Raw genomic sequence first — 14,375 nt, 5'->3', positions numbered from 1 at the left:
GACATCTCCATGAACACCAAAAAGACTTTGATTGGTCATTTCAGGCAAAGTGTTTACATGCTGGGTCACCAGTCTTCAACTATGGACCTATGGACCTATGAACCACAGGCAACAACCTGCAGTTCTACAGCAGAGGAGCCATCTCAATTAAGGTCTCTCCTTCCTCCAGCTGTGAACAAAATAGGATATAGGATGTACCAGCCTCCAATGCTGAGTGGGAGAGATTGGGAGCCACATCACTCCTATGCAACTTTCCCCATCTGCAGTCAGACAATGGTGGAATTACAAGAAAGAGGATTAGGAGCCTCGCTGTGTGACTCCTTGGCTGAATGCCTGCAGACTGTCTAGTTGGGAGGGAGAGAGAAGGTGATTTCAACCAGATCTAATTGGCCAGGGGCCTTTTAGCGTTACGACACCTAAGCTGGTCAGGAGGGAAGATACTAAAACCCCAGGATTTTAGTAGGCTGAATCAGTGAAGGCTGATTCACGCATTGCATTTTGTGTGTGTGTGTACAACAGTTCACATAAGGAGCTGACAATTTCCCTTGATTTCAATGGGGAAATTTCTAATGCATTCCTGACTATGGAATTTAGGCTGGAAAACGTTGAAAAAACCCAGGAAAACCACCTGAAACCTTGCAAAAAGCAAACAAGGAAGGAAAAATGCACTCTTATTCATCCTAGCTCTCCTTCTCCCTCCCTCCCTTTCACCACAGCTGCCGCAGACCAGCAAAATACAAAATGTAAGGCTTGTTTAAGGCTGCTTGTTTGTTTACAGCACTACATGCAAGTCTGGCTGTTTGGATATCTGAATCTGCGGCGTGTATTGTGAGGTCTGCAGGTACTATTTCCTTGTGTTTGGATAAGTGAATTTTTGTATAACGTGTGTTTGGATAGTGGAACCTGTGTCTACATGCACTTATTAGGAGACCAGGATTGGCTGCGGCTCCCACTTGTTCCAAGGATGAGTTCTAGTTTAACAGCCTTTTGACATGTGATGCAACAGGAAACGTGGATCCGCTGCTGCAGAACATAGGGGAAAGACTGTTAAATGGGACACTGAACAGGAGGGAAGTATCAGAGGTCCAAAGGACTCCGGAATGGGAAAATGTACCAAGAGGTCGCATCTCTTTAAGGTAACAGATGTCTTTGGGGCAGCTGGCAAGTCTGGAGATGAAAAGGTGGTCACACAAAATCAGGAGTAGCCAGCATGGTGGCCTCCCATGGTTGGGCTCCAACTGCCATCAGCTCCAGCCAGCATGACTGATGATCAGAGGTGATGGGAGCTGTTATTCAACAACATCTGGAGGGCACCATGCTGGCGGTCCCTGCTCAAAAGGGTTGCCACTGAGTACACCTCTGAGGAAGACCATCAGAGTCAAAACACACAAGGGATGTCAAAACTGATTCTGCTAATGAGGACTGGCAGTCAATACATAAGTAATTGAATAGCTATGATTCACTGTATTTTAATGTGAAACTATCATTATTGTATTGACTTATACCATACTGCCCCCCCCCTTTTTTTTGCATTCAAGTTTCTTAGAGCTAAGCAGTGTTTCCTTTTTTTTTGTTTTTGTGGTCTTTGTCCATGGATTATGGAACTGAAGGGCGCAGAACGAGCTGCCTTCATCCCACCTCGCTCAGGGTAACAATATCAGACAGGCCTAAGCTGCTTCTGCTTTACGACAATGGCAGGATGTTCAGCAGACAGCTCCCTTGAGCAGCTCTCTCGCGCCCAAAGCAGCCATTGTTTCCCTGAGACAATGCTCGGTAAAGAAATAAAATAAAATAAAAAAACTGGCAGTGACCTTAACAAGGCCTCTGGCAATTAACCTTCTGCTGCGGTGCTGCATCGGAGCCAGTCGAAGAGAGAAAGCTGGGTGCGGCTCAGAGAGGATTTGCCAAGCTAAAAATGGTCTTCTCTGGGTGCCTGCCAACTCCGGTGCTTGCCCAGATTGCAGGCAGGGCCTGTAGAAAGATCCGTGCTGGACGAGGCAACAGAGGGAAGCATTAGTAAAATTAGCCTGCCCTGGGCTGAGCTTCAGATTACAGGGGTTTACAAGGCAGTCTAGGTCTGACAGGCAAAATAATCTCTCGCAAGCAAAAGCCCTAAGTTTGTCCACAGTGCCAAAAGCTCATTTCACTGCTTTCTGCCCTCAGGAAGGGAAGTGGGGGATGCATCCACTATACAAAGTCTCTTAAATAAGGGGCTTATCCACCCCTTTTCTTCTGTTCCACTTGGACTTTGTGGGCTCCCCATGTTCTAACTTTCAGTACTATTATCATTTCTTTCCATTTATAAATCACAACCCATGAGACATCCCAAAGCAATTTAAAGTGCAATAAAAACATCCACAGAACAATTGCATATTGAAAAACACCTAAGACACGTGTATGTACATTTGTTTCATAAAGTTTATACACCACTCGACTGCAAGAAACCTCAAAGCGATTTACAAGAAGATAAAACAAGAAAATCCAAGAAAAATTCACATCCCTGCTTTAAAACATACAAGTTAAAATACTAAACAAAATAAAATTTCTAAGCATCTGAGTAGACTTGTCTAAACAATAATGCTTTTAGCAGGTGCAGAAAAGAGAGCAGTGAAGGAGCCTGCTTGATCTCAATGGGCAGGGAGTTCCAAAGTGCAGCTGCTGCCGCATTAAATGACTGAGTTCTTACAAATGTGGAAGGAGTATAATTAGGCACCTGCAGAAGTGCCAATTCCACCAGGTGGGCACATATGGCATAGGCAATTTTGTAGGTAAACTGGTCCCAAGTTGCTACACGCACACATTTTATATATACACAAGTTGTTACACACATCTAGGACTTGCTGATCAGAAGGTCGGCGGTTCGAATCCCCGCGACGGGGTGAGCTCCCGTTGCTCGGTCCCTGCTCCTGCCAACCTAGCAGTTTGAAAGCACCTCAAAGTGCAAGTAGATAAATAGGTACCGCTCCAGCGGGAAGGTAAACGGCGTTTCCGTGCGCTGCTCTGGTTCACCAGAAGCGGCTTAGTCATGCTGGCCACATGACCCGGAAGCTGTACGCTGGCTCCCTTGGCCAATAAAGCGAGATGAGCACCGCAACCCCAGAGTCGGCCACGACTGGACCTAATGGTCAGGGGTCCCTTTACCTTTATCTTACACACACATCAATAACACATACGTAAAATTGATTCAAATCCAGTACAGATACCAACTAGGATAAATGAAGTGGGGGGAATGCCTTGTGCTACAGCAGCTTCCCCTGGCCACACACACACACACACACACACACACACACACACTGTATTTGAATTGTTCCATTGTGTTGACTGTATTAGCAGTGCATTTAAAATGGATGGCTGTGAGCCATCTCAAATTGACGGAGAGGCAGCACAGACATTTAAAAAATGAAATTAGCTCTGTTATTTTGGGGGTTACAACACAGTTTGATAGTTTAGTCACTAAAAAAATAATACTTCTGTTTGATTTAAAAGGCACCCTGATTTAATTCAACACAATATCACTATTTGTTTAGAAAATGTATTATTTTCAATGCAAATACTTCCATTAATACCTGGAATGCCACAGGACTCCTCACCCTCCTTTGCTCCATAGCAAGTTCACAGTGAAACCTTACCCGTGCTTACTCAGAAGTAAGTTCAACAGATAAATGTATATAGCAAGAGAACCCTTTTCAGTCCAAGGGCCACATTCCCTTCTAGGCAATATTCCGAGAGCCACATGGCAGTGGTGGGCAAGTCTACTTCTCTACCCTCCATCCAGACAAGCAAGAGGCATTATCGAAGTTCAAGGCCACACTCCAGCCAGGCAAGTTCATTCAGGGTTCAAAGCAGATCCATTGAAGGGTGTGGCCTGGGGAGAGTTCTAAGGGCCAGATACAGAGGGTGGACGGCACCTTTGACCCCCAGGCATGAGGTTCCTCACCCCTGGTGTATAGCAATACAGCTGCAACCCTGTATCACTTATTTAGGAGGAAAGAGGATAAAGGAAAGGATTGAAGTGAATCAGGCAGGACTAATGGCAGAGATGGGGAGGATATAGCCAAAGCGTCTAATTTTTCAGCTCATGTTTGCAAAGCACAGAGGAAGAAAGAAAGGGAGGGAGGGGAGAGAAAGAGAGAGAGATGAGAAGGCACAATGTATTACTATTTATTATGTGTTGTTGTTATTAACAATTGTATACCACCCTATGTATCTGTAGATCTCAGGGTGGTTCACAGTACAGGCAGGAACATTAAAAACACACATAAAAATGAGGCAGAGGGAGCACTTTACCTGTTTGATGTACATCATGTAATCTGGGTCTTCAGCATAGGAGCCATATTCATTCTCTACTTGGATGGCAATGATTGGTCCTCCATTCTTGTACTACCAAAAGAGTGGAGGAGAGAACACATAAGACAGAGGTAGCCAACATGGTGTCCTCCAGATGTTCTTTGACCACAACTCCCATCATCCCTGACTACTGGCCATTCCGGCTGGAGCCGACAGGAGGTGGAGTCCAACAGCATCTGGAGGCCATCATGTTGGCTACCCTTGGCATAAGGCAGGCTTCCTCAACCTTGGCCCTCCAGATGTTTTGAGACTACAGTTCCCATCATCCCTGCTAGCTAGGGATCATGGGAGTTGTAAGCCAAAAACATCTGGAGGGCTGAGATTGAGGAAGCCTGGCATAAGGTATCCATCTGTCTCTGGTGGGTCTAATTCAACTATAAAGATTTATTGAGAAAGAGAACTTGCAGATAACTGTTAAGGACCTTGCTTATTGGTTTGATCCATTGGCTAGATTGGCTCTGAACTGGAACTTCAAACCACGACTTCCAGGGCCAGTCTGGGAAAGTCCCCCTGGTTCTGCACCACTACAGATTAGAGGAGGAAAATGTATATCTGAACACTCCTTAAGTCACAAAAACCCTCCTTGAACACACAAGCGCGCACACACACACACATCCCAGAGAAGTGCATCCTCTTTGTATTACCTTCCACATGCAAAGAACTTTAGACACAGGAAAAATCCAAACATGCCATGCTCAAGTGGTGTGTCACAGAAGAGCTGCACTACATGCCTTTCCTGAATGTGTAAGCTGGCTCTCTGCCATGAATGATAGATGATTGTGGAATGATCAACTGTATCTCTGCCTTGGTTCCCTATCTGCAAACGAATGAGACTCCCTTAACAGTCTCCCCTGCTGGGCTGCTGAGTTTAATGCACAGAGGAGTACAAAGTGCTTGGCTACCTCCCAGGTTTGTTGTGAGAATGAAGAAATTAAAGTCCTACACAAATGAAGCTTCTGTGCAGCCTCCCTCACATCTTACTTGTGTGAAAGGGGCATCAGGTGATTATCTAGGAATGAAACCATGCTCTTGTTCCTACCCTGTCGGCACAGGGCAAGTTGCCTGTGCTCTGCCTCTAGATGTCCATGAATTAACTACCTACTTCACATGAACAGTACATGAAAGCAGTTACAGCAAAAGTTGTACAATCTTTCAGCTCAGCTATGAACACCTACAGTAGCTTTGGAAAAATCATATTCCCCCAGCCAAGGTTCTCCAAGTGTGAGATATGCAGGTTATGAAGAAAATTAAAAGCATCACAGGGCATGGCACATTTAGAAGTCATTGCACAATAATAAACATATAGGTAGCACAGTTGCATTGACTGCAAAGGCGTTTCAAGCACAGAACAACGCAGAACTTTAGGACAACCTTGCTTATGCTGTTTGCTCCCATGGCTTACTATGGTGGAAGCAGCTGGGAAGCAGCTGCCTTTTGATCTCTGCACAATACCCCAGAATGCCTGACGCAGCATCGCCCTAGAGTAGCCTTTACCAAACTGGTGCCAGCCAGGGGCTGTTGGACTACAACTCCCATCATCCTTGACCACGGGCTGTGTTTGTTGAGGCTGGTGGGAGTTCCAGTCCAAAAGGTCTGGAGAACACCAGGTTAGGGAAGGCTGTTTCTGAGCATAGCCAGAAAACCAGAATGGCAGAGGCAGCTTCCCATACCCCAATCACTGTTTCCAGGTCAGCCCACCCCACAAGGGCTACCCCTGACTTGGCACCAACCCTGGTAACCCTAGTCTAAAAACGCAAGTGGCTTAGCAGCAGCAGCGTAACCCATGATCTGATTTACCTGAAGATGGACTACCTCGTGCATCAGGCGATCAAAGTAGTCATCCACGGCCTCTGTGAAGCCTTTGTACGTTGTCCTCAGTTGCATTTCGGGGTCTTGGAGCAACCAGCTATGGAGGGAAAAGGACCAGAGCTTGGGAGAAGGTAAGAAGAGCCGTGCTGGATCAGACCAAAGGAACATCTGTTCCTGCCCAGGCCATTCAGGTATCTTTGGGAAGCCCAAAAGCAGGCTAGGCCACATTCGGTCCCCAGGCCTAAGGTTCCCCACCTCTGCTCTACAAGCTAGAGCGCAGAAGAGGGACAGGTTGTTAAAGTTAAGGATGGAGAGCACAAGTGGAATGTTGGAAGCAGGAGGTGGCATGCTGGGGAAGATCAGATGCAGGTGGGGTGGAGCACGAAGGGATAGATATGTGTTTAAATTATTACTATTTAATATTTATTGATATCCTGGCTTTTTCCCTAACAGGGAATGAGTGGAGCAGGTCCAAGTGGGGGAAATTAAGAATATTTGAAAACTGCTAGCCTTCCTGTGACTTAAGGTATCTTTGTATTGCAGAATCTAAATAGGTTTAACAGTTATCTTCTCTCCCCACTGAGCCCTGGGGTTGGTAGTTCAGAGGAGAGGGGCTGGGAATGGCAAGGATTCCCAGCCCTATCCTGGTGTCCTTTGGATGTTGTCAGACTCCAACTCCCATCAGCCCCAGCCTGCATGGCCAAGGGTTGGGGTGATGGGAGTTGTAGTCCAACAACATCCAAAGGGCACTGGGTTGGGGAAAGGCTTCCTTATGAAAGGCAGTTTGGAGGTTCCATCCTCCTTACGAACCCTTTTAGAATGTAGAGGAGGTAGGTCTGAGGAATGGAGAAGGAACGGTTGTCACAGGTACTGTTAGAAACACAATGAGAGTCATGGAGACAAGAATTAGTGGAGGACGAGGCAGTGGGATTGGGCAGGGGGCAGGAATGGGGATGCGACAGTAGATGAGCTGATGCAGAGTGGAGTCAGTAAGAGGGAGTCTAATGTCAGAGTGTTCCTGTTACCACCAGGAATAAAAGGAACATTTGTTCGTGGAGTCTTCTGGTTTCAGTTATTCACAGGGAAAGAATTTGCAACCCCCTCCCCCCGCCAGCATTATGCACAAAAGCAGTTGATAGCGTTCCAGAGAAAATGGGTATAGGCACCCATAAGAGGAGGCAGCGCAAACAAGGCGCATTTGTTCACACTTTGCACCAAAAAGAGGAAAGAAAAAATGCCTTGCTCTGAACACTAAGCATTTTCCTCCTCTCTTCTCTGCAAAATAATAAAGGGTGCAAAGCAATAATTGCCACGCATATGACACTTTGTGGGTTTTTGGTATAAGTCTGCAAAACTTGCATGCTTTATTACGAGGGTGAGGGAGAGGAGAACTGTACACAGTGCCTTGAACTCTGTGGAGGAAAGATGTGATTTAAATGTAATAATAGTATTTATTTTAAAATCAGCTAGTCCATTCACCCTGTTGCTGATGCATGAAATCCCCATCACTGTTCAGATTTCCTGCATTGAAAGAGGGTTGGACGAGATGACCTTTGAAGGTCCTTCTGACTCTGTTTCTGTTTCCTATGTAAAGTACCATGTGTGTAGGAATATTGCTATGTACTAAGTCAGGGAATTCAGCAAAGAACCCTGGGCTGACTTTACCCTGTGCCCTGCTTTATCCTCAAGGTGCCTCTCTCACTGCCTCTCTCAGCCTCCCCATGTGCAGGAGCGAATCTCTAACATCCTCGAGCTGTTTTCTAGGTTTGCTTTGCATGTGGACTTTCTTCATCTCCTACCTCATCCCGTGGGAACCTCCTGTTGATGCAAACGGGAGTGCAAATGAGAGGTTTCAAGAGTGCAGCATAGCCGCTGGGATCCTCTCCTGGTTACCAGATCTCGAGGGAGCTGCTGACATAAGCTGCTGATCCCCACCTATTTATTTCCTCCAGTCATCTTTCCCACCAGAGGTTTAGCCTCCACAGAGAACCTTTCGGGTAGCGGATCTTCCCTCGTTCTGCTCTCACGCCTTCTCTCCCCCTTTGTGGTAAACCGGCATGAGACATTTATTTCCATTTTCATGCTGCTGCATCTTTTATTTATTTAAAATATTTGTGTACCCTGTCTCTCCTGCTGTCTGAATCAGTTAAAGCAAATCTCTTCAGATCAAATATGCAAAACCAAACTATATTTGAAGTAACTACATGAAATTGCTCCTACCCATCTTTATTATTATTCTTACTATTGAAATGGTGTTCAAATATTGAAATGGTGTTCAAAAATAAGAGGTAGAAACCCAGTTTCCCAGGGCCAACAAGGGAAGTACAGGAGGGAAGCGTGCATCTATGCCAGCCTTCAGCAACCAGCTGCCCTGTATTTTGGACAACAACTAGCCATTTCAGAATCACCAGCCTTTCTACATTCTCCTAATTAAGAGTCTGTTCCCTGAAGTCCTAGTGGGCAGTAGGAATTGAGAGCCACAGAGCCAGGGTTGACTGCCATTCCAAAAGACAACCAAAACTAGCTAGACTTACCTGGGCAGACCACCAAGGTCCCACTCGGAGCAAATATAAGGTCCTGGACGCAGAATCACCCACAGCCCAACTTCTTCAGCTGTCCTAAGGAAAGCCCTGGAGAAGGAAACAGCGTTAGGCAGAGTGAGGGAACCACAAAGCTGGCAGGAGATGTTGTAAGGAACAGCAACTAGCAAACCATACAGATCTGGAGAACAATGATCTAGAAAGATCCCACAAGCTGTAGTGATAAAAGCATTGGCTTTTAAAACTGGTTGCTTCAAATCAATATATGAGAACGTCACTCCATGTTTCTCCAACACCGACTCCCTTCTCTACATGTTCTCTCTCCCATTCCCTCTCACCTTTGCTTTTTCTTCTTCCCCTTCTTTCTAATGACTTCCTCTTCTCCCATCTAAAGTCTATTATAGCTGCTAGCCCACTACATTTCAAAACTTTATGCTTGTCTTTGCCTCTCTTCCCACTGGCCAGTTTGTCTGTGACATTGGAGCATCTCAGCCAATTACAGCCCAAGGCTTCACTACTACCACAAAATCCCTTAGATGCTTAGCACATTAAAATGTAGTTAAACTGCAAATGAACAGCAGCAGTTTATCCTTGCCGGACATCAACCATCAGATGAGCCCATATGTTTTGCATTCTGCCTCTAGAAAAGGCCAGCCAAATGCCTTGGGAGCTCAAATGCAAGAGAAGACCCCTTTCCCAAACACTTTAGCTTGGAAAAGAAACAAAAGAGTAGACAGGAAATATGGTGCAAGTACAGCCATCTGATGGCTTTGTCACACTTTAACTGCATGCTCAAATCTCTGTTTCTCCCCAGATTTTTTTACCACACTGCCACAACCACATCCCAGGTCTGGAGCCATTGATGTGATGGAAGGTCACATCCCCTAGAACATCACCTGTGACTTGGGCCAACTGCAAAACAATGATACAAGCTGTACGCCATGGACTCAGTTCAGCCTACAGCAGTCACTCAAAGTTGGGAGTATCAGTTGTCAGCCATGTGGACCTTCTCTTGCCAAGGATGCAATCAAAATTTCAGACCGACAGAAACTGGAAATAATGAGGCCTGAAGCATTCTATTCTTGGGCTTCTATCCAAAGTAGCCCCAGATATGTTTCTCTGTTACAAGGATTTTTCCTTCCCCAGTATGCCCCCTAAATCTGTTGGGTTTTCCCCAACACTTTGTAGAAGATTTGGGGAGGGCACAGAATATATGGCAGGGCAGGGAAAAGAAGCAGGAGAAGGAAGTTCCATTGCACAACTGTAGATACAGTGGTACCTTGGTTGTCAAACTTAATCCGTTCTGGAAGGTGTTCAACTCCCGGAACAGTTTGAAAACCAAGGTGCGGCTTCCAATTGGCAGCAGGAGCTTCCTGCACTCAGTCGGAAGCCGCAGAAATTGCGTTGGACGTTCAGCTTCCAAAAAAAGTTCGCAAACTTACTTCCAGGTTTGCACTGTTCAAGAGCAGATTTGTTCGGAAGCCAAGCCATTTGACAACCAAGGTACCACTGCACTTGCACTAACAGAAGGAAGGCACTGAATACCTCCTGCTGTATCCTGCGGTATTTTAATACATCCTTTGTAAGCATCCTAGCCTGGCTAACATAAGAAACAGCCCAAGATTCCTGCAACGGCTGAATGGAAACCAAAGCCATCTGAGAATGCCATAATAAATTTATAGAGAACTTGGAAACCTTTATTAATTTTTGACACGTTAGACTGCACCCTTCAAAAGGTGTAAGAGGCTTAACTGAAATGTTGCAAAACTATATGAAATTGTACAGATTATAATTTGGGAAATACATAGTGATATCCAACCAAGTCACATTCCGGTGACAATGGAGGGCTCATGTTACTTAAGAGTAATACTCTATTACGACTGCTGGATATTCTATGACTACTGCTAGATATTACACATGGAATGAATAGGAGCTTTTAAAAAGGATTAAATTATAATTTATTATTTGTGATTGTAAAGAAAATTAAGTTAATTTTTAAAAATGTAAAAAGATTTGAGGTAGATGCAGCTTTGGTCTGAGCTGGGAAGGAATGAACACAGAGCCTTAAGCAGGCTTTATCCGGCATAGAGACAATTCAGCACCTGTTATTAACAAATGCTGACTCACCATATCTTTCTTCCTCTTACTCAGTCCCTTATGGATAGGGTTGGCAGACTCTGAACAAGCTTTATTGTCAAATGGAGTGGAGAAAGAAAAGATTGCTATGCAGGGCATAAGCCTGCAGAATTGCAGGGCAGGAATCTCCTTATTAACTCATCTTTAACTCATAGAGCTTGAGGGAAACTATTCATACTGCTCCCTGAAGATCCTTCCTCTCAGCTTAATTTGTGTCTTCACAAATTGAGCTTTGAAAAATTTCCACTTCTAAAGGGATAGAGCACAGCTCCCTCCCAGTCTCCCCCACCCCCCGGCACCAGATCTTCTTCCAGCATTACTAACCCAAACAACAACACACACACCGCAATGTCTAATGTTCTGTAAACTACAAACCCTGCTCCAATATTCTGCAGCCAGGGGCAACTAAAGCCAGAGAAATTGTCCCAACTGAATAACATTATTTGTTTACAATAAATTTGATTTCTCAGGTTGCAGAATTTACTTGTGTGTGGGTTTGTTTCAGCCATGGACCGTGAGATCCATACTTCAGATCAGGAGAGGTACCTCAGATCCAGGTTTCCGCGGAAGTCAAATTTCCCTCTTACTTCCTCGTGAAGATTCCATGGGACATACCTGAAAGACAGAATGAATTAGCTGCCCGTTTCAACGCTGGTTTCAGGGGTCAAGCAAGGAAATCAGCTGACTATCCCCACTTCACATCCCATAAATCTTTTAGAGCAACAATAGCCAGCTGATGGTGTGTGAGGCGGATTGGGGCCCCCAAAGCAATTTTATCTGGCTGCTGGAGGCTTTGCAAAATAATAATAATAATAATGATGATGATGATGAAGTATGGTAAAAAGTTTGCCAACAGTTTTGCTCTTTTGGAAAAGAAAAACAGTGATCAAGTTGTAAGAAACATAAACATTACTCTCCTATGAATTTTGTATGCAATATACATGCAACCCACTCGAAGAAGTCCTTAACACCAGGTGCCATCAACTTTTAGTTTGGAAATTAAGACAAGGGAGACGTCAAAAGGTACACACAGAATGACTTATTAGCCCAAAGTTTATAAATCAGTTGTTCCCAAGGAAGGCTTAACAGGCAAATAATATTTATAACTGAAGAATGATGGGTGAATCTATCCATTTCTACTCCGTGTTGCAGATTTTTACCCATAACTGTAGTATTTTTGCATTAATCTGTTGATATTTTTTGAATCCTCTCTAAATATGTATTTAGTACATATTTGTAGGCACATTTCTTTCAGAATAACTGTTTAAATACATACTTTTGGTATAATATCCAAGAACAGCATCACAACATTTGGAGAAGTACAAACTCCAATGGGCAGCTCATCTCTGATCAGTAAAAAAACTATGAACTGTTTTGTTTTGGAATTCACATAGATTGGATTGCTTAAGCATCCCCTCTTTGAGGTCTTCTGTCTTTCTCTTCTTTTTGTGCACTGGAATCTTCCTTCCTTTCCTTTTCCAGCTTTATCACAAAGCCTGCCTTTTGGTGAAGGTGGTTGGCTTGTGTGAGAATACACGCCCCCAGAGTTCAGTGTCCCCAATTTAGAGAAGAAAATTTAAGGGAAGGGCTGTAGCTCAGCGGCAGAGCACATGTTTTGCATGCAAAAAGGCCCCAGGTTCAATCCCAGAATCTACAGGTAGGCCTGGGAGAACTGCTTGTCTTAAGCCTTGGAGAGCCACTGCCAGTGTAGATATTGGTACAATTTCATGTGGGTGGCATGGAAAGGAAAAAAAGGGGTGAAGGGTGGCAGGAGGGAGAAAGGGAGCAGCAGGAAGATATGTGGCCTCACATATTTTGGGTACACGGCCTTCAAAAGTCTATGCCAGTGGGAATGTGACCCTCAAAAGTGGGGGAGGTAATTCATCTCTGGTGTAGAGAGATGCCACAAAGCTAGATGCTCCGACTCTGTGTTAAGGCAGCTTCCTATCATGTTCCCATGAAGTCAGCAGCTACAAACTGGACTGAGCCTGCAGCAAGGGCAGCACTTACGTTGTGAGGGTGTTCAAGCCACAGGCCTTCATCTTAATCAAGCGGTCTTTCCAGTATTCACGGGGGATGCGGAAATAGTGCATTGAGCCTCCAAAGATGCGAAACTCCTTGCCCTCCAGCAAGAACTTAGAGTTCCTGGCCTGCAAGCCATGGATCCTGCCCCGCAAGCGCATGGGGACCAGGCCACTCCAGTTAAACCTAGAATGGTGGAAAAAGTTCAGGGGTAGCACAGCCAAAGTCAAGACATAGAGACTTCCTGGAAAGTGACAGCTAGTTTGACTTCTTGTCAAAGTGAGCTGGGGAACACTACCAAGTCAGATAACAGAGAGGGGTTGTGTGGGTCTTTTAGGCACTCTTCGGTATAGTTCTTGCTGAAAAGGCAAGGCTGTGCCTGGGCCATGCTACTTTGAACTGCATGTTTAAAAACTAGCTCTTCAGGAAGATCAGGAAATAACCCTTGTCCCTTACATCCTGGTTTTATATGTACAAATAATTATACTGGATGGCAGGTGGGGCTAAACCTTTGGTCCAAGGTTCACATAGCTAGTTAGCCCTCCAAGGATGGGATGCCAGCAGGGTGTGTGGCCAAGATATATACAGACAGGCAAGCACACACACACACATTTAGACAGCCAATCAGCAGATGAGTGGAAGGGTTTCCTCCCCATGGCAGCACTGGGCTGGGAGGAGAGGTTTCTCACCTCCTAGTCCAGAAATGGGAAGGGAAACCACACTCTCTACTGCATTTGCACCTAAGCGCAGTACTGGGTTTCCCCCCTTCTCCTAGCTCAGCACTGTGATGAAAGCAAAAATGAAGCAGAAGAAGCAGGTTCCTGCCATCTCAGAGCTGCAATGGAGAGGAAAGCCCCATCTACTCTGCAAAGGTCCTCTTCTCCCTAGGGAGACACCATTGCTAGGAGTTCTAAGAGCAGAGGGAGAAGAGGTGCCTTTGAATAGGGAGATTTTGCTAGAATCAGGCAGGCGATAAGTGCCTTGGATAGCTGCATCTAGCATGTGTTATGGGTTCACCAACTCTGTTGTATGGATGATGATGATGATGGTGTGTGTGTGTGTGTGTGTGTGTGTGTGTGTGTGTGTATACACTCACACGCACAACTCAAGTCTAACTTTGAACAATTTGTGACCCATCAGTCAGTCAGTCAGTCAGATTCTTACCCTTATGTTCCTCCAAAAGGTTACAGAAGTGACCCTGCCTTATCCTCACAATCCTGTGAACTACATTACAGTGAAAGATAGTGTCTGGCCATAGGTAACCCAGTGAGTTCCATAGCTAAGGAAGCATCCAACATGGTACAACACTGGTCCACCAAGGGCTGGACACAAACACCCCTCCCCATCTTTTCAAGAATCCAAAATAGAAGTTTTTCTGAACCCTTAGTGTTCAGCTTTGGGGTGGTGGTATTACTTATGTAACCTGGTGGTCTAATTATGCAGTGTGGCTTATTACTCTTAAATGTAGGTAGATTTAATGGCCACGACATCACAGAGCATAATGCAGTTGTGTGCACTTAC

The 14,375-nt window shown here is 45.1% G+C and overlaps 1 protein-coding gene across 2 annotated transcripts in view; it reads right to left on the bottom strand.

Moving 5' to 3' along the window:
- The window catches only part of GLB1L2 (galactosidase beta 1 like 2), a 65,596-nt gene that overhangs the window by 38,777 nt on the left and 12,444 nt on the right, over positions 1-14,375 (bottom strand). For both annotated transcript variants that reach the window (XM_083588573.1, XM_083588574.1), the window contains 5 exons: positions 12,843-13,040; positions 11,379-11,447; positions 8,691-8,786; positions 6,145-6,253; positions 4,288-4,380 (listed from right to left, as the gene is read on the bottom strand). In XM_083588573.1, the coding sequence (XP_083444699.1) occupies positions 4,288-4,380; positions 6,145-6,253; positions 8,691-8,786; positions 11,379-11,447; positions 12,843-13,040 (565 nt within the window). The remainder of the gene's footprint in view (positions 1-4,287; positions 4,381-6,144; positions 6,254-8,690; positions 8,787-11,378; positions 11,448-12,842; positions 13,041-14,375) is intronic.

Source organism: Podarcis filfolensis (assembly GCF_964270895.1).
Source record: "Podarcis filfolensis genome assembly, chromosome: 15".
Taxonomy (NCBI): Eukaryota; Metazoa; Chordata; class Lepidosauria; order Squamata; family Lacertidae; genus Podarcis; species Podarcis filfolensis.
This window is presented reverse-complemented; position numbering and strand designations above follow the sequence as displayed.